Below are 26102 nucleotides of genomic sequence, written 5' to 3'. Positions count from 1 at the left end.
CCAGCTGTTGCGGGCCTGCACGAGAGGATGTTCACAACCACATATAAATCAACTCGTTTGCGCTCTAGCTGCCGTATTTCGCTTCTAGTACCTCCAGTACAAATATCATCGAAGGGTGACCTTCGTACAGTACTGACTGTTGTTTAGGGTGAATGCATTATGCTGTTGTTGCGAAGAGCTTCAGTGTGGGTGCTAATTGCACAAGTGGTTGCGTTAAGTGCGCGTGAGTATATATACCTTCTTCTAATCTTGAGCATTACGTCACAGCCTAACGATGTTCTTTGTGGTTCATCCTTTCAATTCGGAGTGCTACGTTTTACAAGTCTTGTGTTTAATACTGAACGTTATTCAGCACGCGGAATGGCTATCGAACTCTTGACCTTTCCTTCGTCACCTACAATAGATCACCCGTGTGCCACGTCACACAAAGATCTAACGTTGTTGAGAAAGAGTGGTTCGTTGGCAAACCAAGTGCAAATTGGTGTTGCCGTCGTGTAGCTTCGCCGTTTTCGCGTTTCTTTTTACGTTTTCATATTTCTGCAACAGTTATTTACCCCAACAAGAAAGCGCAATCGACGTTCCCGTGCACGGCAGACGCGACAGGTCTACGGAAGCACGGTTTAGTTGCTCTTCAAAGGAGTTCCGCAAACTTTCGTCCGGCAGTAGATCAGTTACTAGCTTCCCTTCATGAAGGAAACATTGACTCCCTCTCACACTTTCAGTACAATCTGAGGAGGCGATTGTGTATCCGGAGTTCCTAGAGGAAAGGTCCGATAATGGCGCCCGAACAGTGAAGATCAAGGACGACCTGACCCTGAGCTTAGTGCAGAAGTCACCGTTTCCTGAACGTCTCCATCTTCGAACGCCCCAACAGGATGGTTCGGTACTCAACACTTATGTAAGTACACCAGCGCTGTGGAAACACTAATGACGTCGCACTGCAGGGCTCTGTGTTGCGTATCGATTCATGCTCTTTGGGGTTGACTTTTACCGAGTATTCACACGAGCGACGTAGCTCTCTACTGTCACGTGATCGCAAACGTTCAGCGCTGTGTCTTCACGTACACTGCTAACCACGGAGAATATCCGGCGACACAGCCAGAAGACGATGGAAATTGGTATTCTGAGGCTGAAACATAGAAGGAAGGACAACACAACACCCTTCCTTCTTTCAACCAGATGACGTTCCGTAGCAGACGATAGGAAAAGACGGTGACGGTGTCGTCTGCTAAATGTGCAGTAGAGGTGTGCGCCGTGAGCATTTTTCACGTCGGCGGCGTAGAGCACGTTGAAGGACCAGCGACGGCGGCGTCAGCGGCGCCACGCCGATGCTGTCTTATCGGTGTGGGCCCAGTGGGCTCGGCTGTCAATATGTGAGAACTGATGTTCTGAGGCTGGAACAGCATAGCATGGACAAATACATACAGCCTTTCTATGTTGTTCCAGTTCAAGAGTTGCCACTTGCGTCGATCCCGTCGTATGGATGTGTGTATGAGTGAGCAAAAATGTAAGAGTGAAAGGCGGATGACTGAGAGAGAGTGGCTGGTTTGTCCCTTCAGATGACGCGCCCTTGGAAGTCGCTGGGGAGGTGTGTTAGCTTAGCTCAGTTGGTAGAGCCCTGGACCGGTAATCTAGAAGATGTGGGTTCGAGTCCTACAGCTGGCTAACGTTTTCAGTGACTTTCGACTTGCATTGTCAATATGTGTTCTCTTCTCGGACGGCAACGCACAGACACCTCAGGGCGGGGGCATTTTCTCCATCATAGACACCGAGACGATGACAGTATTTATTGCACCTTGCGCCAACCAAGTACATCAGCACTGTATAAGTGCGTATTATGAAAGAAAACCAGAACACACAAAGGGATATTAGGAGAACGCACTACAAGAAGGTCGTCGCTCAAAAACTTCGACGGGGCCCGTTAAGGGCCGGTTTCGCTGGAGAAAACAACATAACTAGACAGTCAGAACGATGAGCCACCCCTTAAATGGTAACCACACGTAACAGTTATAGCGAGTGCCGAACGTTCACAGGACGACAATGCGTAACAGCTTGTTCCACTGATCCAGTGGCTATTTTCCCGAAATTATAGTAGATATATGTAAATATGCAAACGTAAGAAAACGATATGACATAAGGCGCACCGATAACGTCATTGAATAGTATTTTTGCAGAGGCTGTAGTTATCTTGAATAAATACTGTAAAACCCTTTAATTTCGCAGCCCTAAATTTTCGCCAATCAACAGAGATGTATTCACAACCACTAAATTTCGCGCGCTCCTGGAGTTCCTCCCTCTCTATTTTGAAAATTTTGGCGTGCCCTAAAGTTCGCGAATTTTCCCAAGCTTGTCCAGAGCGAGTGGGTTGAGGCAGGCACGCTTCGCGCGCATTAGCCGGCGATCTCGCGATTGAAAACCCCGTCTGACGGGGTGCTTGTCGCCGGCACACACAAAACGCACTATTTGCTACGCACTTTTCGAGCGCAGAAATAGCGACAGGCAAACAGCGTGGGAGGACCACGTGCTTTGCAGCGATCGAGCTCCGGTGTAGGCGCTAATCTGTTGGACAGATAGATCGCTTTCCAACATTCTGGTCATTTGTGCGCTCAGAAATTGCGTACTTCTTGTTTCGGCAGATTTGCATAGCGACATTCAGCGTCGGATATTTCAACGTGCGCGTTTATGGATTTGTTAAACATGGAATTGCTTTCAACGAGGAATATCTTCCGTCCTGCTATCTCGCTTTTGCGCGAAATCCTTTATTAAAGAATTAATGAATTTTAAGTAATTGGTGATCTGGTAGTTACATACTTTCTTCGAGATAATCTTCGCCTGACCAACTCAAAAACGGCATCGATTTTGTTGCGCTAGTTTTTTTTCTCTTTCTTTTTTTAACGAAATGCCTGTAACGAATTAAAAAAAAACGCCCTGTTAACGAATAATGACCAACGCTATGGTGTTGGTGGATGACCGGCAAACAACCTGCAGGAATTGAATGACAAGTTTCCCTGGAGTTGTGCTCCACGGTGGACTGTGAAACGAAACTGTGAAGCATAAACAGCATATCAGTGATGAAATTCTTACTGCTAAAAACACCACAAATGAAGCCTGGGACCTACGACGCAAGAAAAACAAACGGAAAGACCAGGTGTATGAGAGCTTTTTATGGTAAACGGATTAAAATGAGCACAATCAACAACCGCGCCGATTTTTTAACAACGGCGGCGTAGGCGGCGAGATCCAGACCTCCGGCGGCGGCGTACACCTCTAGTGCGCAGTATACGGCGCTCCCGATATTCCAGCACAGTGTGAATGCTGAACATAACACGTGGCGGAACTGCGGCTCGTAAGAAAAACATTAAATATACATATAAAAATATAAACGTTGCATAGAAATTAAATTAAATATTCATATAAAGCATAATAAAAAGCGGCATTGTATGAAACCGCGTCTCCTGGCTTCACGTTCAAACCTTCAGGCCGGAGTAACCCTGTCATGATATGTCAAATATGTGTACTTAGCCATCACTTAACCGACATGATCACAGTGGTCGGACAGCGCCGAATCATTAACCGACATCATATCCTGTTGCAGGTTCCGTCGTCGCCGTACTCGTCCAAGCTATTCCAGGATGAGGACAACTTCGCATCTCTCGTGGTGACCAACAACAACGGCTTTCATTTTGTGAGCGTGTCTTTCATCTTCTCCGCACTCTACAAAAAATTAAAAAAAAAGAAAAAAGAAACATGAGGCACATTACATGGTCTGAGCACCGGCAGATGTTCTTGGCCATCTGTTGCTCGACTGTCGAGTGACCAATTAACTAAAAATCGCTAATTAACTTTTTAATTATAAAAGGAACGCAGCTGTCCCATACGAGAACATCTGTTCCCTTTGGTCATCTGATATCGTAGCTCTTTTCAGAACAAAAATTCCTTCGATAGATCGCCCGCGAAAAATTCGTGAAGGAGCACCTTTTGTTTCATTATTTCGTTCACTGCATACCCTCGGAAACGCGTCCTTCCTTCGTCTCCAATGTGATAGGGTGAACGAGCACAATGCTGCCTTAAGGGCTTAACCTCCATGGAGCGAATGTACAGCGAAAAATCTGCGAACTTCGCTCAGCGTCAGACGCCCTGCGCGAGGCGTCAAAAATGTGAACGTTCGCCGTCGATCTGCCCGTGCCAGATATTTTCGCCCAGCGTCCGCGATTGTGGAAGCGTCAACTGCCGATGAACCAATCAAAGCGCTCTTCCGCTACGAATGTACACCAGATCGTCTGCACATGGTCGTCTGCTCTCGTGAGTCATCGTCATTGGCCTCTTCTTGCAGCTGGATAAGATCGTGTGCTCGCTGTTTCGACAGCTGTATCGCTAGAACGCGAGGCATACCAAGAAACATGTTTTCCTTGCGCAGTAGTGAATATGCCTTTCGGTACATTACTGGGCGCACCATTTCAGACAGTTGTTGGATTTAGTTGCAGAATTTGTGACATTAAATGCATTTTTTCGAGCAACTGATTTCGCTAAGCTTTCATCTTGTACTCTTGCATCAGTGACATCACAGCATGACTTCCCGACGCTGTCCACTTCGTCCGTTCGTGTTTTTCGTCCCATGGAGCCGGTGCCGGTGAACAACTGGCGGCGGAACGCGCTTGGCAGTCTGCCGCGCGAACTTCGCTGCAACAAATTCCATGGAGGTTGCCCTTTATGCGTCGAAGATGAGTTCTAACCCACCCAGGCAGTACAATGTACTGAAAGTCGGGTGGAATAGTGGTGGACGGTATGTGTCTTATCGATGTTCTTTAGTTTCATGAGTCTGTTCAACGCCCTCCACGTACTCGTCCACCACTATTGCACCCGACTTTCAGTACATTGTGCTTCTTGGGCAAGCAGCACAATGTACTGAAACTCGAGTGCAATAGAAGTGGACTGGTAGGTGGGAGCCCTTGAACAGACTTATGAAACTAAAGAACATTGATAAGACAGATACCGGCCACCCCTGTTGCACTCGACTTTCAGTACATTGTGCTGCTTGGGAACATGCAGAAAAAGAGATGTATCGGATGACGCCATCGGGAATGCCCTATCTTGGGCTCCATTTTCTATTACTTTTTAATCGTTTTCCAGGACACAGGAGGCGATCCTGTGCTCTTTCGCCCTCTCACATTGGGGGTGAAGGGTGTCTTCGAAGATGAGCAATGAACAAAATAAAGAGAAAAAAAGTGTTCCTTTATGTGTTTTTTTCTTTTTTTTTTTTTTTTTTGCGGGTGATCTATCGAAGGACTTTTGTTTTGAAAACGGCTACGATATCAGGTGACCAAAGGACACAGATGTTCTCGTATGGGACAGCTTCGTTCCATTTATAATTAACAAGTTAATTATCGATTTATAGTTAATTAGTCATTCGACGATTGAGCAACAGATGACCAAGAACGCCCGCCGGCTCAGAGATGACACAAGTGTAAACAGGATGGCTACAGCCCTTATAGTTTTTTTTATGAAAAATTTGTATCGAAAATAAAGACACCCTGTATATTCCTATGTGTTCGGAGGATAAGACTAGCTTTTTCCTTCTTTTTTTTTTTTTTTTTTTTCAGCAAGGCATGATTGGCGATGATTTGCGCATCGAACCTCTGCTCACAGCTGAGCGTTCCTCAGAAGGTCGTGTAGCTCACAGGCTGTACAAGGTGGAAGAAGTGCGTTCTGACACTCCGATTTACCAGTACGGTGAGTACTTCGTACATCACCTCCGTTCATTGCACGGCACGTTTCACGCACCTCGAATAGCACGTTTACTAATGGCATTTCTACAAAGGGCTTTGACAGAAGACGACAATGATTCCCCCATGTAAACACTTCCTAATAATATCCATTTAGCATACACTTCCAATTATCGTCCTATTTCCTTGCTTTCGACTGTTAGTAGGGTGTCGGAGAAGATAATTCTGCAAAGCTTGAAGAGGTTTTTTGAATCCAATCAGTTGCTAAGTTCATCTCAATATGGATTCCGGAAAAAGAAATCAACCACGCCTGCATTAATTCATGCGACGGAAAAAATTAGAATGAATATCGAAGAAACAATATTGTCTCTGGGCATTTTCGTTGACCTAACCAAGACTTTTTATTTATTTAACCATAAAATTTTACTTCTGAAGCTAGATAGATACGGCATTAAAGACACCCCTTTCAAATTAATAGGAAGCTTTTTGAGCCATCGGAAACAGTATGTCATCCATTCTTGGTGCAGTTCCGAACTCGGAACGCTATCTATGGATGTCCCCCAGGGTTCAATGCTGGATCCCTTCTTATTCCTCGTCTACATAAATGACCTGCCTTACTTTCTTTCAGCTGCTTGTTTTCGTTACGCAGATGACACGGCTATTTTTGTCGAATCTAAAAACCTCATAATACTATTTTGTAAAGCGAGCTCTGTTCTCGATAAGTGTAACTTGTGGCTATCACATAACAAACTTGTTACTAACTTTCGAAAAGAAAAAAAAACGTCGTATATGGTTTTCCGACCGTCTCAGAAGAGCTTGCACTGTTAAAACAGAACTTCACCACATAGCACGCTCCTAACCAACCATCATACCGAATGATATCAGTCCGTGTCGTGACTTGTTCAAAACAGGGGGGAGGCGCCTATCTGGGACAGGATCTGGGACAAGATAATCTGTCCCGGATAGGCGCCTCCCCCCTGTTTTGAAATCATGACACAGAATGATATAATTTTCCTCTTTTGTCGAACGACGATAACCGTTGTGAAGTGGAACAGCCCTTAGACTTTTTCAGAGCCTTTGAAAAAAGAAATCTAACCGTCACGGACCTCCCGCCGTAATCTGGACGGGAGGTCCAACGTCTCTATGACACTTACCACAGGTCAACAGGTCCCCGTCAGCCCTGCCAAACGACAACGGGTAGGGAGCCCTTCTTCTAGTGATCCCAACAATCCACAGATCGTGAATGTTCCCGATAACACCATGGACACTTCGGTACCGGCAGCTCCTCAGCAGACAGATGAGATGAACGATGGCAACCTTTCCACTTCTCTTCATGATCCGTTCACCACTGTCACCTACAGGAAGAACCGAGCCGGCGGTATTCCCATACTGTTTCGACCAGCTACTAGTGACTACTCCTTCTGGAAGGTGAATCCTAATGCGGTCGCTAGTGAGATACGCCTGCAAGCCCAACAACAGGTTATGCACCACCGTTTCCACCGAGATGGTTCTCTCTTCCTCTCCGTACGGTCCGAAGCAGCTGCCCGCAACCTTTTGTCTGCTAAGTGCTTAGCTGGGATTCCGGTGATACCGACAATACCCCAATCGTACGCCAGAAATATGGGCAAGATATATGATGTTCCAAGAGAGTATTCAAACGACGACCTCGTGCTCTACCTTAAAGACGCAGGGGTTTTATCTGCACGGCGACAGGTTCGGCATTCCATAGCAGAAGATGGCAGTGATGTGTTTACCCCGTTACGGAGCGTTATCCTGACTTTTGAACCTACAATCCGTCTTCCCCACCGAATTGCCCTTGGGTTTCAGACCTTCACTGTCCAAGAGTACATAGAAGGTCCCATACAGTGTTATAACTGCCAACGATTTGGCCATATTGCACGAAATTGCCGAGGTTCTACACGGTGTGGCATCTGCGCCGGGCCTCACCGGAGATCAAACTGCAACAATAAAAGAGAGACAAAGTGTGCTAACTGCAAATCCAGCCATCCCGCATCATTTTCTTTATATCCTGTCAAGACCGCCGCCACCGAAAGGCACCAAGACCGGACCCTACGACTTCCGTCTGACGCTCCTAGGGATGGTAGTGCCACACTCCCGTCTCGTACAAATGCACAAGAATTTCCTGCACTATCCCCCTCGATCTGCACCAGGTGCACGAGGGTCGCTGAACACAGTTGCGGCTAAACCTATCACAAGCAGTCACCCACTGCCTCCTCGTCCATCAAGGCAGATTACAAACACTTACGCCAGTGTGACGGAACCAGCAGGCACGAGGAGACAGTTACCCTCATCAGCCTCTGAACATATGCCTTCTCTGGGACTCTTCTCAGCGGTACTCGCTGCTCTTAAGGCAATTGTCTCTGCTTTTCCTGGTGCGTCGCAACTGCCCGAGGTTCAAGCGCTTCTGGCACTGGAGGCATTATCTTCGCATCAGCATGACGGCATTGTATAGAAAGGCCATGGCAATGCAGTGGAATCCTCGCAGCCTGCGTAACAAGCTCCCTGATTTTAAATTACATCTACAACAGTACAAGTTCCCTTTCATAGCTATATGCGAACACGGCATGGATTGTACACATCGCGTTAATGGATACACAATCTATCGATCTCATCAATCCCCTGCGAGCAGAACAGCGCTATACGTTCGCAATGACTCGTTGCTGCACCCATCGGGTCAGTTTGTCATCGCTCTTATGATTACGTCAAGGCAGGATCCGCCTTGGCCCCATTCTGTTAACGGTCGTCAGTATCTATATCCGTCCCGCGGTACAGGTACCGTGGAGTGACCTCGAACGCTTACTTGGTTCTCTGGAAGGAAGCCCCGGCGCTTGTGCTGGGTGACTTCAATGCACATCACTCGGCCTGGGGAAGCCGAAGGACGGACGGTAGGGGAAGGAGGTTGTTGGAGGCAATGGAGAATAATAACATGTGCCTGCTGAACAACCACGAGCCCACTTACATGCGATCCCCAACGTCACTTGATGTATTGGACCTCTCGTGGTGCTCAACCGACATAATTCGCCACTTGTCTTGCGCTACGGACGCCGACAGTACAGGTAGCGATCATTTTCCTCTATATATTTCGCACGACAGACTGCCCCTCTCAGCCACTACTGGACTAATTTCTTTCACAAACTGGAGTCTTTTTCGTGCGGGCCTGAGAACATCTGTGCACACCGGTATGTCCCCAGAGGCTCTCTCTCAAGCAATTACCCGCGGTATTCAGGACGCGGTGGTCATGTCTAAAAGGGTAACAGGCCATATCGGCCATTCCCCTGCTATTAATCACCTTAGAGCATTACGTCGCCGAGCAGAAAGAACGGCTCGTCGGACAGGGCAACTTACGGACATTGTGGAATACCGCCGGATGAAAGCTAAAGTAACACGAGAACTTAAGAAAGAGGACAGGAAGCGTTGGCGTAAGTTTTGCAACCACCTTTCACCGTTTGATCCGGCCACGAAGATCTGGCGGACAATCCGATCTCTGAAGGAGGCGCCCCCTCAAAAGAATCCTCTCGTGGCCTTGGCTATCGTTAAGGGTGTAGACGAAAACACGCTTGCGACGGACTTCTGTGTGGTACTAATGACTCCGGCGGCTGCCTCGACCACGCCACTACACCACAGTTTTGTATGCAGTTTGGCGGCTGAACTTCACCAAGACTGGCCCCGTCCCCCGGAAGTTATGGACCGCGACTTCACACTAATCGAGCTAAAGGCAGCGTTGAAGCTTGTGAACGCCGGCTCGTCCCCTGGACCCGATAAAATCACCTATGCCGCCCTACGAAACCTTGACGGGCGGTCACTCCAAGCCCTCCTTCATGTGTATAATAATCATTGTGTCATGTGTATAATCCTTGGCAACAATGATTTTTACCACATACATGGAAGGAGGCATTGGTTGTTCCCATCCTGAAACCAGGCAAGCCCCCAAATGCCCCATCCTCCTTTCGCCCGGTGAGCCTGACAAGCTGTATGGGGAAACTGATGGAGAGAATGGTTTTGCATCGCCTCGACTGGTGGCTCGAAAAGCAACGTGCGTTCCCTCACGAAATGGAACCATGGAATGGCTGGATTTCGTCGCCACCTAAGCTCAATGGATCCGGTTCTCGACCTAGTCTCTACAGTTCAACATGCTCGTGCCCATCGACGGATCGTCCGATCGGTTTTCCTCGACATCAAGCGCGCATATGATACCGTCTCGCACATTTGTGTGCTGCACGCCTTGCGCTCGTTTGGAGTATCCGGTCGGCTCTTCATCTGGTTCCAAGACTTCCTTACGGACCGAACTGTCGCTGTCCGTACGTCCCAAGGCCAAAGCCCTCAGCATCCTGTTCCTCAAGGAGTCCCCCAAGGAAGCATTCTCAGCCCGACACGTTTTAACGTGCTGGGCCAGCCTACAATCAGTAATTCCTCGCAAAGTGTCGTTTTCCGTATATGCAGATGACGTCGCCCTTTGGACAGTAGGAAAATCACGCCCAGCTCTCCAGCGCCGCCTGCAGCTCGCTTTAAACAATATCCATACGTACCTCACCCACCTTGGGATGGACCGTTCACCCGAAAAGTGTGTCGAGCTCTCTTCCACGCGAAAAGCTATGGCCAATTTCCCTCTTTGGCTTGGTACAAAGAAGCTTGAACCGGTACGCTTTCAGCGCTTCTTTGGCGTGGTAATCGACTCGGATTTGCTCTGGGCTCGGCACATTAAACACCTTGAAACTAAAGTGCAGCGATGGCTCCCCGCAATTCAACATCTTTCTGGCTCAGGATGGGGCTGTGATCAGCGTTCCCTGCTCGCGGTTCACGCGGCATTGGTGAGGGCGACTGTGCTTTACAGCCTTCCTATTCTGCACATGATATCAACAACTTCATTAAATACACTTCGGCCCCTGTCTGCTCGAAGCCTTCGTCGATGCCTCGGAGTTCCAAGAATGGCTGAAACAAGGCAAGTACTGGCTGAAGCTGGTGAGCTCCCGATTGAAGTTCTCCGTGAACGGGAGACGGCTCGGCACCACCTCCGTTTGCGTGCTCACATTCCCCGCCACCCGCTCCTCAGGAAAATTCAATACCGCCCTGAAAGCGACTTCTGTCGAGTAGCGCAGAGGACACGCCAGACTCTCACTGGCTTCATAACTAAGGACACTATACCGCCGGAAGCCCCCTGGTCTCTACCGGTACCGCCCCCGAACCACACTCTCAGCGTCTCTTCGTCAGCTGGACTCTCGCCCTTTCTCCCTCTCGAAATTGCTTGGTCCCTGGTCCAATCCAGCCCAGCAACGCTCTGCGCTCAAAGCTCTTCTGACATTTCTGGACACCATCGGACTTCGATCGTTATTGTGAAGGGGCTCGTTATTTTATTCCCCCCATTCCATCCAGCAATGGGGTAGAGTATCGCCTGTGGCGATGAAACTCCACACTCTCCAAGGTCACAAATAAAGTTGTTGTTATTGTCCTCTTTTGTCTGTACTTAATATTTTCGATTTCCGTGATTATAAAGTTGCCCTTCTCATGCATAACTTTTTCTACAGGTCTCTAGACAGACTACAACTTAATTTTCAAAATTTCGTTTCACCATATTCCCTACGGAACGTGTCGCATTCTCTTCAATGCCCGGCCTTTCGCTCTAATTTCGGTCATTTCTCCATTTCTTCTTTTGGAACTAGGTTGTGGAATGCATTCTCAGAGAAGCTTCGGTCAACAATAGTTACCTCGCTTTCAAGCGCTCTTGCAGATTACACTTTCAGCAGCGGCATTAATCTCTTTATGTAGTTGATGAACATCTCCATTACTTTGTGTCTTCATGTCCATTACATCATTGTAGCAACCTACACCATTTGTGCATATTGTATGTATTGACGCGCGCCATCTTGCGTACTTCCTTGTATCATTATGTACGGGCTGCTGTATTTGCATTCCCTCTTCCATCATAAGATGTTCAATCGTATTTGGATAAATTATTTTCTTGCGGGACCGTTTAACAGGGTTTCCCCTCACGGTCCCTCATCTCAAGTGTGTTCCTGATATTTTGTGTACTACCAAACAAATAAACAAACAATGAACAAATATCCGTTGCAATACACTTTTAGTCGCTGACAGGGCAGAAAGGACTGTCACCTGAAGAGACGACGATATTTCAGATTTTCACGAAGCTCAAGAATGAAATATTAGTTTCGCAGTTTTGCTAATTATATTCTTCTTTGCCAATACCAGCTAGGCTGTGAGGCTAGTCCTATGTGCAACGAGTGTGGTGTACTTGCCAACGTTGAGCACATACTCCTCCCCTGCCGGACCTATATCAACGAGAGGCGTACACTGCAGTCACAGCTTGCCACTCTTGGCTGCCGCCCCTTCAACTTGTCGACCATCCTCGGCCCTTGGGACACCGCGGCCGGCTCCAGGGCGGCCTTACGTCATGTGGTTGACTTCTTTGAGGCGACAGGCCTAAAGGACGCATTATGACCCCAGCGGCGCCCTCGGACATTCCCACCATGACGATCACGTTCAGCATCGCCATCGCCACTTCGATCATTCCAGTCATCTCTCATCGTCATTACTTATCATTGTCATCACTCATATTAGACCCGTAGCTATGGGGTAGCGTTCCACTCCTAGAGTGGAAAACCTCCCCAATTCATCATCACAATATACACGTTGTTGTTGTTCCTTTTTGCATTATTCCAATTGCAGAACAGTGTATCAACTCCGTTGGCTTTGATTAAGGATGGGCCAACTGAATCCACGAATACTCCAATCCTAGAATCAGAGATTTCGGGATTTGGGAATCCGAATCCTAGTGCCAAAAAGTGCGAATCGAATCTTTCGAATCCACAGACCACCTTTGTTTATTTCTTTCTAAAATTGGCGCCTCGGGTGTCCGCCGAAAGTATGATTGGCTGGCGATTGTTTTCTTATTTATTTGTTTACATTGTTCGGGAGTGAATGTGTTCAGGCAGGAACTCTTTCAGTATATGTGTAAGAGTAACATGGTTTTACTTTTAAAATTTATTAATTTTATGAAAAGAATTCAAACTGAAGAGTTTATATATTTTTCTGTGGTCGATGAACAACGTGTTACGTCAATTAAATTTATGTGCCTGTATTCAACAGTCCCACTTAGCCAGTGGTTTAGTGACGTCTGGTTTAAGTTGATCACGTCAGTACTTCGTCCGCCAAATACGAACAACCACCCCGCTGGTCTAACCCGGCTACCGTGAGGCCCATGGCGGCCTCCATGGAGTTGTAATAGGAAAATTTATTAACGGTAACAACAACACACACACCCGAACACCCGAAGCACAACATACAACAAACAGTTACAAGTATAGAGACAATATTATGTACATTCGCTTCACAAAATATTTACACACAACAACTTGAGTCAACTTCCCGTGAGGCAGTGACAATAATTACAATATGTACAAGTTATATCTACAGTCTGTGTACACTCATTCCGGTGAGTATTTACATACGAAAGAAAGATGAAGAAACATGACAATGGTGGCAGTGCGACAAATGAAATTCATGGAGGGAAGCCAATGATGCTCACAGCCCCTCGCCTCACAATAAGGGAAGGATGATGTCGCCACTTGCGTGTGAACTCAGCCTCTCCAATAGCGAAAAGTTCTCATTGGAGTTCGATCGTCAGAAGTACACGCACGGTCCTCTCCAATACAAAAAGGGGGTGCTGCGTTGACGGCGAGCTACAGCTCTGCAACGAGCCTGCCAGAGCACGACCATGGAGTTTGTGTGCACAGCGCATAGGCCTTATCTACGCTTCGCCGGAAATTTTTCGGCGAAATACAGGTAAGTTTTGACTTGTAAAGCTACTAGAAGCGTTCGTAAGGCGAATGTTGTTGCACTCCAATCAATATTTGCACTCAACGTCTCATTTCATTCGCCGTTCACACGACGTAAACCCGGCGCTCTAGCGATGGTCTAACTCCATGTATTTGCATAGGACTGATTTAAACTAGGGGTGGGGGTAGTTTAAAGGCGGTCTACCGCGGAACAGCCGTGAATGAGCCTTTCGAAAAACAACCCAAAATTAGTTGTTGCTGGACGCTGTTGCCTAGTTTTCAAGTCGAAATTGCACAAATTAAGCAAAAACAACGTTGTGAGGATGAGCGAAGTAAGTGAAGTAATAAAACCGCCGATAAAAAGTTAACGATCGGTATGAAGTGGAATTTTGAAATCCGCTCTCCTAATTTAGGACCAACATCGTCAAAGTTAGTGATGTCAACCTTGGCAGCTAGACACAAGTCACTTTCCGATCCAAAGCTGACAGGAGGTCGTGCACAAACAGCTGTTACCTCCAGCAACAAAAATGACGCTGATTGTGCGTGGTACTTTTAATACAGCCCCTAGTGCCTCTGTTGTACACCACTAACAATAGTTCGTACTGTGCTGCCGTTGCTGGTTCTGATTGATACATTTAACAACTTGCTGCACACTACAGTGATCACCGGTACTGGTGAACGAGCTTTGTGTTCCTAGATTACTGTTAAGTGTTTCCTGTTAAAAATGCATCCATCATGTTTGTCTTCTAAACTAAACTGAGGTCTCAAGAGGGAGGGTGGGTTGCATGGAGCAGTTATACCTCCATGTGCCTTACAGCTATACAGCAGAGTATGGTACATGTTACCCAGCATGTAAAGGCACAAATGTGAAACACGTTGCTCGCCTTTGAAATGTGCGAGTGACATTCCAAAATAGTAGCATTGAGAGAGTACCTGGAGTTATATGTTAGACATCCCAGTGCATTAACAAGGTACAATTTTTCAGGTCTGACTCTGGAAAGGGCAACATATGGAGGAAGGTCTAGATCCCCTTGGAAGCTTGATTTGCTTGCCCAGAAAGGTGCAAGCCCATAGGAAAGCACTATTGTGTTCTGTCATTATGAAAGCACTAATGTTTTTTTGGAAATCGCTATGAGCATGTTTCTTGTGCCGGTGAGATCTGGCTATGCTTATCGGCTTCAATGCAGTGTGCTGCTGTATATGTCGAGTAGGAGAAATTTTGACAAAAAACCGTGTCTTTCAGATATAAGACTTGGTTATTCGATAAAAGTACAGGTAGAAATATCCCGCAGAGGCATACAAGGCAATATCGCGAGCAGTGTTTTGTGTCAACGAATTTGTATGGACAGATAGAGCCTTCACGGGGGCATATAATAACAACACTAGAGTGTCTAGCAGCCCATGTAGTCATGATGTCGATACCACTGTCAGGTGTGTGCAGATGCTGCGTGCAAAATTGTGAGCAGGTCTCACCTTGCCGGTTCAGGGGAAAATCCAGAGAAGTGAAGGTCTCAAAATTTTATAAGGACGCACAACAACAACAACTTTATTTTGGCTTCGGAGAGTGGGGAGGTTCATCGCCGCAGGCGATACTCTACCCCATTGCTGGTGGGAATGTGGGGAATAAAATAACAAGCCCCTTCACAAGAAGGACGCACATGAAAGTACACGTATAGCTAAAATGTGTGCTCTACCGCTTCCCGCACACCACACCAGAAGGGGAGGGCAAATATGCCAACAACCAACATTTCTGCAGTGGTGGTGTACCGTAATATTAGAAAATATTTAAGGTGACAGCTACTTGCTTTTATGCTCACATTTATCATCTGCTAACAGTAGATGTGGCTTTGTAGACTGCCACCGCAAGACACAAAACACAAGAAACATGGCTGCAGACTTTATCAAAGCAACATATTTTTGGGATGCGATTACTGCCAATACAAGCCCATGACCATGATTCACACAGTGTTCCCTTTCATTGTGTGAGCAGCACTGTGTATGCCCAACACTTTGTTTCTTTTCTTCCAAATTATCTGTTATGGGCACAGCAGTGCCTGTACCTCACACTTTTGAGTTGTTTCTTTGCATTAAATCAATAAAACTTGTTAGGTATTTTCACAAGGATTATTATTATTAAGGATATCAACTATTAGTTGTGGAGTACAGATGTGTGTCCCATGCCAAATGCTATGGAAAAAAGAAATAGTATTTACTACATTGTGCGTGGAGACACAACTCCAATGCATTGATAGTGCAACAGAGCTGAATTTTATTGGGCAGTTTAGCATGAAAAGCAGAAGCAGTAGCTGACACTCTTTCTTACTGGCACAGGAAGTACCAACACGGAACAGTTGAAATTACTGCTGTACATTGGACATGAAGAGTGATTGAACACCGGAAATGCTGTCTGTTACACATAACGAAGAAATAGAGATCATGAAAAAGGGAACTGTGATGGAAGGACATGTAGGGTGTGTCTGAGCCGGTGCAAAGAGAACCAGTAACAAAATTACCAGTACCGTGAAATATATGTAGATCACGGGGACCTGTTGTTATTGGTAATGATGTTTTTTCCACCTTGTACTGCGGCGCACAAGTACATCGATCTGTCTGAAACGCAGCTATGCTGAGGACAGTCACCACGTGGCAGATTGACATTTGTATCGTCTGTGCTAAAACATGGGTATCATTATGATGTGACTGCAGATGTATGACAGATAACGTGATCTGAGAACACAGGCATGCTCATTTTTTGCAAGATTTCCTGGCAAATCTCACATGCTATGCATTGTTGACAGCTGTCATGACACTGATGTCATGACATGGTGGCGACACGGATGTCAACGACACTCCAGCTTTACACTGGTGTAATCTGTGCACTTGTTGTGTAGTCTCATATGCTGCAAGGCAAATCTTGAATAGAAAAACACGTTCCTGTGTAATCAGGTCACAAGATTTATTATATACATCTGCATTCACATCCATATTGCAACCATGCCTCTATTTATCATGAATGTCCCAATGCCTGTAATTTTGTTCTGTTGTGTCTGTCTTCAATGTGTTCTAAATAGCTGAGTTCGAGCAATAAGTATAGAATAGTAGAAATTGTAGTAATACCGCATGAACCAAACCAATGGCCACTTCTAATATACACTTCACTTCACTGTACTTTCAATTTTGTTGCAACTCCGTTCTCCTTACACCAGTACAGGTACGTGCTAAGTGCCCACGGTTCTTCCTTTTTGACATGTCCTGTATATTACCTGATAGGAACAGGTACTCCCATTTCGCACTAGCTTACCTCTGCCTTGACTCACATTCCACCCCTAAATGCACACCAGTGAATGAAGGATGAACGCAATACGGGCATGCTACCGTCACAAAATTATCATGTGATTAAGAGTGTTGTTATCAGCATCATTACAAATGATTCTAATGTGTATGAATTTGTCACTCTAAAGCCCACAGGAAAGAGTGCCTAGATGCTGTTACAATGCAAGACACCACGGCACTCATTTACATTTGGAAAGATTGAGGCTTCCTTCCTTCACATCATCACCAGCAGGATATGTGGTGCCTCAAGCGTGTTAGTTTTACTGCATAACCGGCACAAAATGCCTGTCACATATGATACACCTTCTTATTTAGTTTGTCTCAGGAAAGCAGTTCTTCAATGCAATACGTGAAGAAAACTAATTGTCGTACAAATATGTGGCTGGAACGTGACTAACCCTGCTTAAATGCATGAAAAACATGTCATTGTAAGAGTAGAAACCATTGCTTCAGGAATATTGTGGTTGTGTGTGCGGAATTTTTCCTTTCTTCTAAAGGGGACTTTCATACTACCTCTACCTCTGTTTCTTTTTGTAACCCTGCCCCCTCCCAATTTTTTTTGTAATGCGCCCATATGAGTACATAAAGTTCAGTAAAGTGTAATGAAATAACTATATGCCCTTCATATGTGCCAACATAGATGTGTTTGCCCAAAATCTGTGAAACTGTTGTTGCTGTTGGGTGCTGTTAACTTGCAAACCATCCCCCCTCCCCATACGTCACCTATTAATTTCCAGAATTTTGTGCTGACACAGCTGAATGAATATGTCGGCTTTTGCAAAGTGACAACTGCCAAAGTATCTCAAAAGATAACAGAAAATGTGGAAGAAAGATATACAGTCCTGTATTTCCTAAAAAATAATAGCAGCACATTGTAGATAAGATGCATCTGATTTCAAGTTTCATTCTTTTCTTTATATGAGCTTATTTGCATTGCATTCATTTGTCCATTGCAGCTTTCCACTTTCTGTCCAATTTTGCTTTGATATTCCACGGTGTTGTTTCTCAAGAAATAGCACAGTCTCTCAGCACACAGCTGTGCGGTTTATAACTGCGTAACTACGCAGTGCACAAATGCATGGGGCACATGCACGAATTTTCAGAGCTTTACCATCTGTATTTCAGGTTGTCTGCAATACAGGACAGTGTAGAAAACTGGGAACAGTCAGACAACTATAGCGTGACTTAGAAGCTTCTAAAAAAATTGTCAAGAACGCTGTATAGAGCTGCTGATGTAATCGTGCAATACCTTAATTTGCACAATTGGACAGTAGCAGTTCTCAGAGCAGCCTTGCCAAAGGAGAAGCAGAGGTCACACGGGCCTCTCATGTGATTTTACTGTCAAAGTTCAGTTATCTGTGTCGAAGTGAAGCGGTAACTGTGCAACTGTATCTCCGTAGAAATTCTTTCAGAACAAAAAGCCTAAATTGAAAGTCTCAGCTGGCATGTTATAGCATGGCATAAGCTGTGGGAGTTTTTAGGCATTGGTGGTGGTGATTGTTTGGCATGTAATGGTGCAATGATAATGGAAGTGAGGTTGTTTACAATGCCAGTATGAAGTCAAGAGAGGAGCTTATAAAGAAAGAGCACAGAAAAATTCACAAGCCCCTTACCAGATATGTAAAAGTGTTTCCTCAATAATATATGACACTGAACAAGCAAGCACAATGCAAATAGCACCACGGATCTGCTTGTAGCTAATGTTGCAGCTGTTGTTGTATGTGTTTGCCTTTGTCCATTGTATGTTTGCTCCACCCTTGAAACACCATTATTGAGACAAATAAGACCTTCTGCACGAGATATTTTATCAATTTTAACAGGAAAGAGAAGATTGTATTTTGTGTATGTGGTCTCAATAAATAACAAATTCTGAATGGCTCGGATCTATTGTAACGACACTAAAGTGTGCCCATTTATTTTTGCAGATATGCATCTCTGATGTCAAGCGCGCTCAATATATGACTGTAGGCCAAGTGTGTACATTCCCATTATATTAAGTTCCAGCAAGTGACAGTCACAGCACAGCCAGTCTTTGTTAGCTGAACAGAATAAATCAATTCAGTGCTTGATGATTTATACAGGAATATTATATCCAGAGATACGCAGATAAAGGAGGTCACAATTAACCATAGCACCGCACTGATAGAACGACAGGAGGTCACGACACTGGCAACTTCCACACAACTCACAGGTAGGGGCATCCTGGGTAACACAACGAAAACAGCGCTAACACACACACACACACAGGACGCGGATGTAAACATGACTGCACCGTTCGTTTTCCGTCGTGCGCTAGAACAACCGCAGCCAGCGAAGCGATGCTTTAATGCTGTGCAGATTTGCGACACCTTGTAAAGTACTACGTCAATTTCTTGAAACCATAACACTATACAAGTTATGCGTACGGGAGTCCGATCCAGGATATGGCGACCCTTGCGTCAATGTTATTGCTGTTTACTTACGGGCAGCCTACCGTGATGATGCGCCTGCACACACGCTACGCACATGACACCAGACTTGAAAGCGTAAAAACACAGTGCTGACATGCCCCAGCGATCGAAAGGCTATCTTGATCGTTGCAATTCACCACACAGGCCGCACAACAAACGATAAACAAGCGATGATCCATGGAGGTGCAGTTATTATACGCAACCACAATCGACGACCGAACACTGACAAAAGAGCAACGATCGCCTTCACGAGAATGCGTACTCTTGCCTCTTCAATAACTTGGCAAATGCGCTCTTTGTACATTGTTTTAGCGATCGTATTAACAAACACAAAGGCAGGCTTAACCGCCGGCTACCCACACACCATCACGCAACCACCTGTAGCAGCGCTGCCTGAACTTTTCTTTATCAACCTCATAGCAAAAAAAAAAAAAAAAAGGACCTTCTTCCTTTTGCGGTCCTTCCGTCGTCTGCTAATTTCCCCCTACCCTCAACCATCCCGTAACAATATGAATAATGCGCATGCGTTGTGGTCAATGGGCTTCAGAGCCGGAGAGATCACGTGATCAACTTAAACCAGACGCCACTAAACCAGTGGCTAAGTGTGACTGCTGAATACCGGCAATGAAGTATATGGGCATGTTTTCTCTTGAAAGTCAACTATTATTTAATTTGTTTCTTCAAAGATGTCAAATTTTGCTGCCAAGCACTTTTCAGTTGCAGCGTTTCTTCCTGGCATTTTAGACTCTTTTTTCTGTATGCTGTTTTCTTTTTCTTTTTTTTTAAGGAAGAATTCGAAAGATTCGAGGTTCGTAAGAAATGTGGATCCAGGACCCTTTCTGGGATCGGGTTCAGAAAATTCCAGGTTCATCCCACTTCTCTAGATTTTATGCCTACCCGATTTTTTTTTTGTCAAAAGCATTAGTACTCTAAAAAGGGGATACCTATAAGCGTAGACGCGTTAAGATTACGCTTGATCCTCATATTACGTCTTTGTGTCCACCGCCCGCGCACCACCTTCCAGTACCATATGGACTTACTGAGTCATTAGAAGCCTGGCAGTGCTCAGAAACACGTTTCGTGTCACCGCTGAGTTTAAGCAACTTTTGCTTTGTACTCTGGAATCATATGATCCATAGAGTCGAGGGCTCTTGAAAGAGCAATTTGATGTGACTTAAGCAGAAGGCGGAAGTCCTTTAGCGTGCTCTTCACTCGAGGGTACTACTAGGGGTAACTGAGTGTGGAGCGAGAATACTAAAATTTCAAAACTCAGGGTTCTGAAAAATATCGAGCAGTTCTGCATTACGTAGAGCGTATCGCCCTTTTTAAACCGCCGGTGTACTTTAGCGTGGACACCCTCTATGACAACGCTCGCAAAACGCCAAGGTAGCTAAAACGCAGATACACTAGGTCCCAATAGTTACAAACTTGTTTTAACTGCGGGAGCCACGATGTAGTTGCACAAGTAGATTAACTGCGATTCCAAGGGGTATTGAGTAGTTGTAGTTACACTACACAATGTTGTTAATGCCCATACCTGAATAACATTTCAATGACTTTATGTGGAATTAGAAGTGCTACATTGCACTTCGCGAGCATCCGCAAGGTCACGCGGCACATATGTCCGCGGGGGGCATATCAAGCTTTGACTTCAGCACCCAAAAGCCCTTATCATGTTACACTTGATGTCAATTGATGTTCTGATGCTGGAACACATAGAAGGGAGAAATACATACAAGACCTCAAGTGCCGAGGAAATTAAAGATGAAAGATGAAAGTCACTGAAAAGGTCAGCCAGGCTGTAGGACTCGAACCCATGCACAATCGCCTGGTAATCCAGAAGATGTGGATTCGAGTCCTACAACCTGGCTAATCTTTTCAGTGACTTCCTTCTTTCCTCTCGTTACACCTGTCGGGTAGCCAATAGTATTGTTTAAATAGATTGTGCGTTAAAACATGTACCACATGTTATAATCCCTATATATTGTGAAAAAGTAATAACAATCCATGTTTGCGTCCTCCAGTTTCAGCGCCAGCTACAAGTAGAGCAGTCCGTAGCGTCGACAATATGATTGGTAAGTTTATTTCGACATTTCTATGTGTACCGTACTCCGAGGTGATTGTGGCGCACAGTTGAGGCCTTGAAATTTTGCGTTTCAAGAACGTATACGGCAGCATCGTGAGTATTAACTAGTGCGAAGGGTAAGTCCGGTGAATGAGGCTAAGGAAGTAACGCTATAAGCCAAAGGCTAAGTAAAGTTCTTGACATTTTTCCATGCTGTTGGGTGATTTTACTGTCATTCGTCCAATGCTAAACAAAAGCAGTTCGCGTAAACTGATAACGAACAGACTTGAGGGATTGACGCGAAAGAGAAAGAGGTACGGGCTGCCCGCTTGGGAAAGGCGGAAAGTTCCTCCGTGAGGCCGACAACGGCGACCTCTTTCATTAGCACCACCACCGACGGTTAGGTTGGGTACAGTACGCAGTCATCGCTGAAGAGATTCCTCGCGCAGACCACAAATCAGTCTACCACGGACCATGTGGTCGAGTGTATATCCAAGCTTACAGTGTCGTGATAGCCAACGAAGTTCGGCGACGCAGTCTGCAACGGCTTCTCCAGGTTGCTGGTCACGTTTGCCGAACTGGAATGCTTGAACGATTACGGATGGCGCTGGGTTAAAATGTGCCGTTAACTTCACCAACGATGTCCTTGTACTCATTCTCTGAAGGCAAAGTTGTGGAACAAAGGGAACGAATCACTGCGCACGTCCTTACCCCACATACTGTGCAGACCACAGCTCGCTTCTTCTCACTTGACGTTATGTCATAAGCGTTGAATTAAAATTCCAGCCTTTCCAAGTAAGAAGGCCATACTCCCCCCGATCTCGAAGGTCCTCGAAGGTTCGAGGTGCCGTATGTCGTCATAGTCCCGTGCTTCCCGACGTTGGCTCCGTTGTTCTCTTGAGACATGCCTTACTGTACTGCGTAGATGGGTAGAAATCCAGCGAACCGGTAGAATGTAGGAAGGAGTTGCCTCAGGACAGAAGCCGCCGATATTTCGAACAGAGACTGTTCCCAGAAGAAGAACAGTCTCTGTTCGAAATATCGGCGGCTTCTGTCCTGAGGCAACTCCTTCCTTACTGTACTGCGTTGTTCGTAATTTAACGTTTTACCTCGTCGCCATTGTTACACCATTATTTGCGCTAGTGCTAACTTGCCGCTTGCTGCAGAACTGGTACAACATACAAACTTGTCACGCCGGTGTTCAGTGAGCACTTGGTTTAGAAGTCACCTAGTGACGACATATACCTCCGGCGCACTTGCGCCCTCTCGTTGGAAGTAATATAAGATACATAACAGATGGACGATGAGAAGCTTATTTGTGTAGTCTTAGGCATTATTTCATATCTTATTCGTGTGGGATTTGCAAACCCTATGGGTTTATAAACCTGAGAAAGACAATTTTGAAGTTCATGTCTTCAGGAGACCACTTCTCGGATACAAGGTTGAGTTCTTATCTACGAAAGAGTGGGAGGTTTCTGCCCCGTTTTTTTAAGTGCCCCTTGAATGCCCGTAACATAAGTGCCCGTTGGTAATCCTGGCACATTCCCGGGTCAATCCTTCAATAAATAAATAAAAGCGAGCTGCCGCCGTATCTACAAAAGGTGAAAGTAACCGACAGGACACAAGGTTTCTTTGACCGCTTATCCATATTACCAGCACCGTTATATCAGATTGCGGAAAAGGGCATTGGAGCCACGGGGACACTGATGAAGAACCGCATACCAAAGGGGGTGAAGCTCTCATCTGAACTGCAACTCAACGCCAAGGGACGAGGAATCTCAGAGGTATGGGCTCGCAGTGATGACAAGCACCTTGTTCGTTGGTATGACAACAAACGAGTCACATTGTTGTCCCCATACACGGAAAGAAGCCCGAGGACACGTGCCGCAGATGGTCTGCAAAGGAAGAAAAAAACTCACATGGCCACACAGTGTACAAGTGTACATGAAGGTGTCGACATAGCTGGTAGAATGATCATGTATTACCACACGCAGGCAAGGGTGAGGTAGTGGACGATTCGTTGCAAGTTCCATTTGTTCAACATGGCCTTGAGCTACTCCTATATACTCTACAAGAAGGGTATGAGACCCATGAGAAAAAGTAAAATGGCATTTCAATTGGTTGGATCTTCGCCATTTTCTTGATGAGACCTTGTGGTACAAGTCTAACAAGAAACCACATATGACAATGATGTAGACTGGTGCCCACCAGCAAAGCGAGCATCACTGCCACAAGGTGAAGCCCGGGCTAAAAACACTTGGGCACACGCCAAGACTTGACCTTGCAAATGCAGCTCACTGCAGGATCGATCCAGGGCTGCAGCATGAAAGCTTTCTGCCCAGAATGTCAAATATTCTTTTGTATGGCGAAAGGACGGAAAGAAAAGACGGACTTGAAAGTGCACACACGAGCAAGTAGACGTCAGTCGAATGTGAAAGTGCTTTACACAACCATGTGCTTCTGTGAATAGAAATGTAAATAAAATATTTGCCTTTTCTCTTTAAGTGTTCTAAGCAGCCATTCAATACATATTTAATAAAATGTCTTTATAACTGCATTGTCTATGAATGATCTCGCACGAAGGCAGCGCGCCAGTCCAGTGAGTCTTGCGGGAAAGCCACATTGTCCCGTACCGGCGTTGACCTAGTGTCCAATACAGTGGACGTTCAGCTACATTATACCCAGTTCTATGACCACATCATTAGCATTTCTTAGGCGTCCCGAGGCAACTCAAAACTAGTCTTGAAAGCTATACAGGAATTAGCGATGGGAGATTCCCCGTGAGGTCTCGGGAGGACTGCAGAATTGTTGACGACGCCTTCGCTATATTTTGTCGTCTGTGAAAACGTCGCAAACTGCGGGTAGAAAAATAAGTGGATTGTAAAAAAAAAAAGAAAAACAAGGAACACAGGTGAAACCGACCGACAACAGTTCGGTACCTAATAAATATGTCAACGTAAGGTAATATACCATGTAAAGATTTCTGGCATGGCGACACTACGATCTGCCACTATGATAACGGGGCGCTATAACCTCAAGACGAACGAGAAAAGTTAATGAAAGATGTCTGGATAAGAATCATGTGATCCGACAGGGGGAGGAGTATATGTTTACTCACAGAAAATGAGGAGATGTCAGACAGGCATGTGCCGGCTTGCTGCTCCTTGAAAAAAACAGGTGCGGGAGAAGCCGCGATGCAAGAATGTGCTGTTTGCGGTGAGGCGTGCGGCCTGTCCTTCAGAGGGTGGTCATCATTTCGGTGGCCTTGAGGTACTCAAAGAGCGCCTTGGTAACATCCCGTTGCCCAGGGCGCGGGACAGGCCCGAGGAGTGTAGCGGGCGAGAGGGGGTGGTGGCCCAAGGCTTGGAGGCGTCGGGGGAGGGCGGCACGGGCCGCGGAGAACGTCTGGCACGTTAACAGGAGGTGGGCTACGTCAGCGACGGCGCCGCAGGCATCGCATTTTGCGTTGCCGCGTCTGCCCATCTTGTGCAGGAGTGACGGAGTGTAGGCGTTGAGGCGGAGGCGATGAAGGAGGGTTTCCTCGGCCCTGGTAAGGTGTTGGGTGTGGTAAAGTTGCATCGCGGGCTCGATGGCTCGAAGAATGGTGTTGCATCGAATAGCGTCTGCAATGAAGTGGCGGGTTTCAGAGGCAGACAATCGACGAATTTGAAGGAGGCAAGCTGATGCCGTAAGTGGTAGGTTTGCGCTGGGACTGTCACAGCTATGCGCGCGCCTTGCAGCAGCGTCAGCACGGGTATTCTCAGGGAGGCCTATGTGGCTGGGAACCCACTGGAGCCAAACGGTATGACCGAATGCGAGATCGGAGTTGTATGAAGAGATAGTCGTGGAGGTCGTTGATCGTCTGGGATCCATGTGAGCTGATAACCCCTAACGCTGCTTTGTAATCCGTAAAGATGGACCAGTTCCGACAGGAAACACCACAACAAACAACGCAACGTTCGGATGCTTGGAGGCTCCTGCATCCTGGATTCAACAATGTTTTCACAGCACGACACCGCATTACAGTTTCTATCTTGCAACGGTAAGATCAACGCACGACCTGGGCTTCCAACTACAAGAACGCACACTGGCGCCTCGAGCAGTCAAGATGACCGCTTGCCCGTAAAAACGATGAAAGTTCGCTTGTACGCCTTCTTTTCTTGTCAGACGCAACTCTATCCAAGTAGTAATAGGGGGTATCGAGTGAGGCCAGATGTCATTTAGATCTATAGGTGTCCTGGTTCGAACCCCACAGCGTCTGGGACACCGTCGCGTGTGCGGAGGGCGCGGCGCCAGTGCGGAGGGTTGTCCGCGCGCTTATCGGCGGAGGAGGGCTGCGCGTGCGCTCATCGTAGCGTATTTTTCAGCCTGGGCAGACTTCTTTGGCCATACATGGGCCGACTTCACATATTTTCAGATACAACAGGTGAGCGGTTTACATGCAGAGACATGCAAAGGAGGGTCATACACAAAAAGTACAAGTGAAAATATATTTATTAATGCCAATCAAGTTGCCAATTGTAAAGCCAGTGCTGGGAATTGTGATGCCAATCAGGTGAAGGAGAAAAACCCGACCGAAAAACCTTCACAACCTGTAATAGAAGAAACACAACACACATAATAAAGAACATACTTACTCATTACCAATTTCACAGATTCCATATGGATATGACTCAATGGCATTAAAGAGGTATCTCTTATCAAAGTGGGCCAACTTCTT

At 46.1% G+C, this 26102-nt stretch overlaps 1 protein-coding gene across 1 annotated transcript; it reads left to right on the top strand.

Moving 5' to 3' along the window:
• On the top strand, positions 1-24799 carry LOC135367510 (uncharacterized). The gene is made up of 7 exons (XM_064600810.1): positions 1-223; positions 723-898; positions 3596-3685; positions 5601-5730; positions 21342-21392; positions 23039-23166; positions 24560-24799. Exons 1-7 carry the CDS (start codon positions 160-162, stop codon positions 24797-24799), a joined length of 879 nt encoding a protein of 292 aa, XP_064456880.1. The 5' UTR covers positions 1-159.
• The last annotated feature ends 1303 nt before the right edge of the window (positions 24800-26102 follow it).

Source organism: Ornithodoros turicata, chromosome 8 (assembly GCF_037126465.1).
Source record: "Ornithodoros turicata isolate Travis chromosome 8, ASM3712646v1, whole genome shotgun sequence".
Taxonomy (NCBI): domain Eukaryota; kingdom Metazoa; phylum Arthropoda; class Arachnida; order Ixodida; family Argasidae; genus Ornithodoros; species Ornithodoros turicata.
This window is presented reverse-complemented; position numbering and strand designations above follow the sequence as displayed.

Bases quoted from the DNA above. Each gene is read 5' to 3' on its own strand.
- LOC135367510 (XM_064600810.1), top strand. From the start codon at position 160: ATGCTGTTGTTGCGAAGAGCTTCAGTGTGGGTGCTAATTGCACAAGTG. The intron at 21,393-23,038 runs GTAAGTTTATTT...CCATATTACCAG, and splicing joins TAGCGTCGACAATATGATTG to CACCGTTATATCAGATTGCG. The intron at 23,167-24,559 runs GTATGGGCTCGC...TGAAAAAAACAG, and splicing joins AGGGACGAGGAATCTCAGAG to GTGCGGGAGAAGCCGCGATG.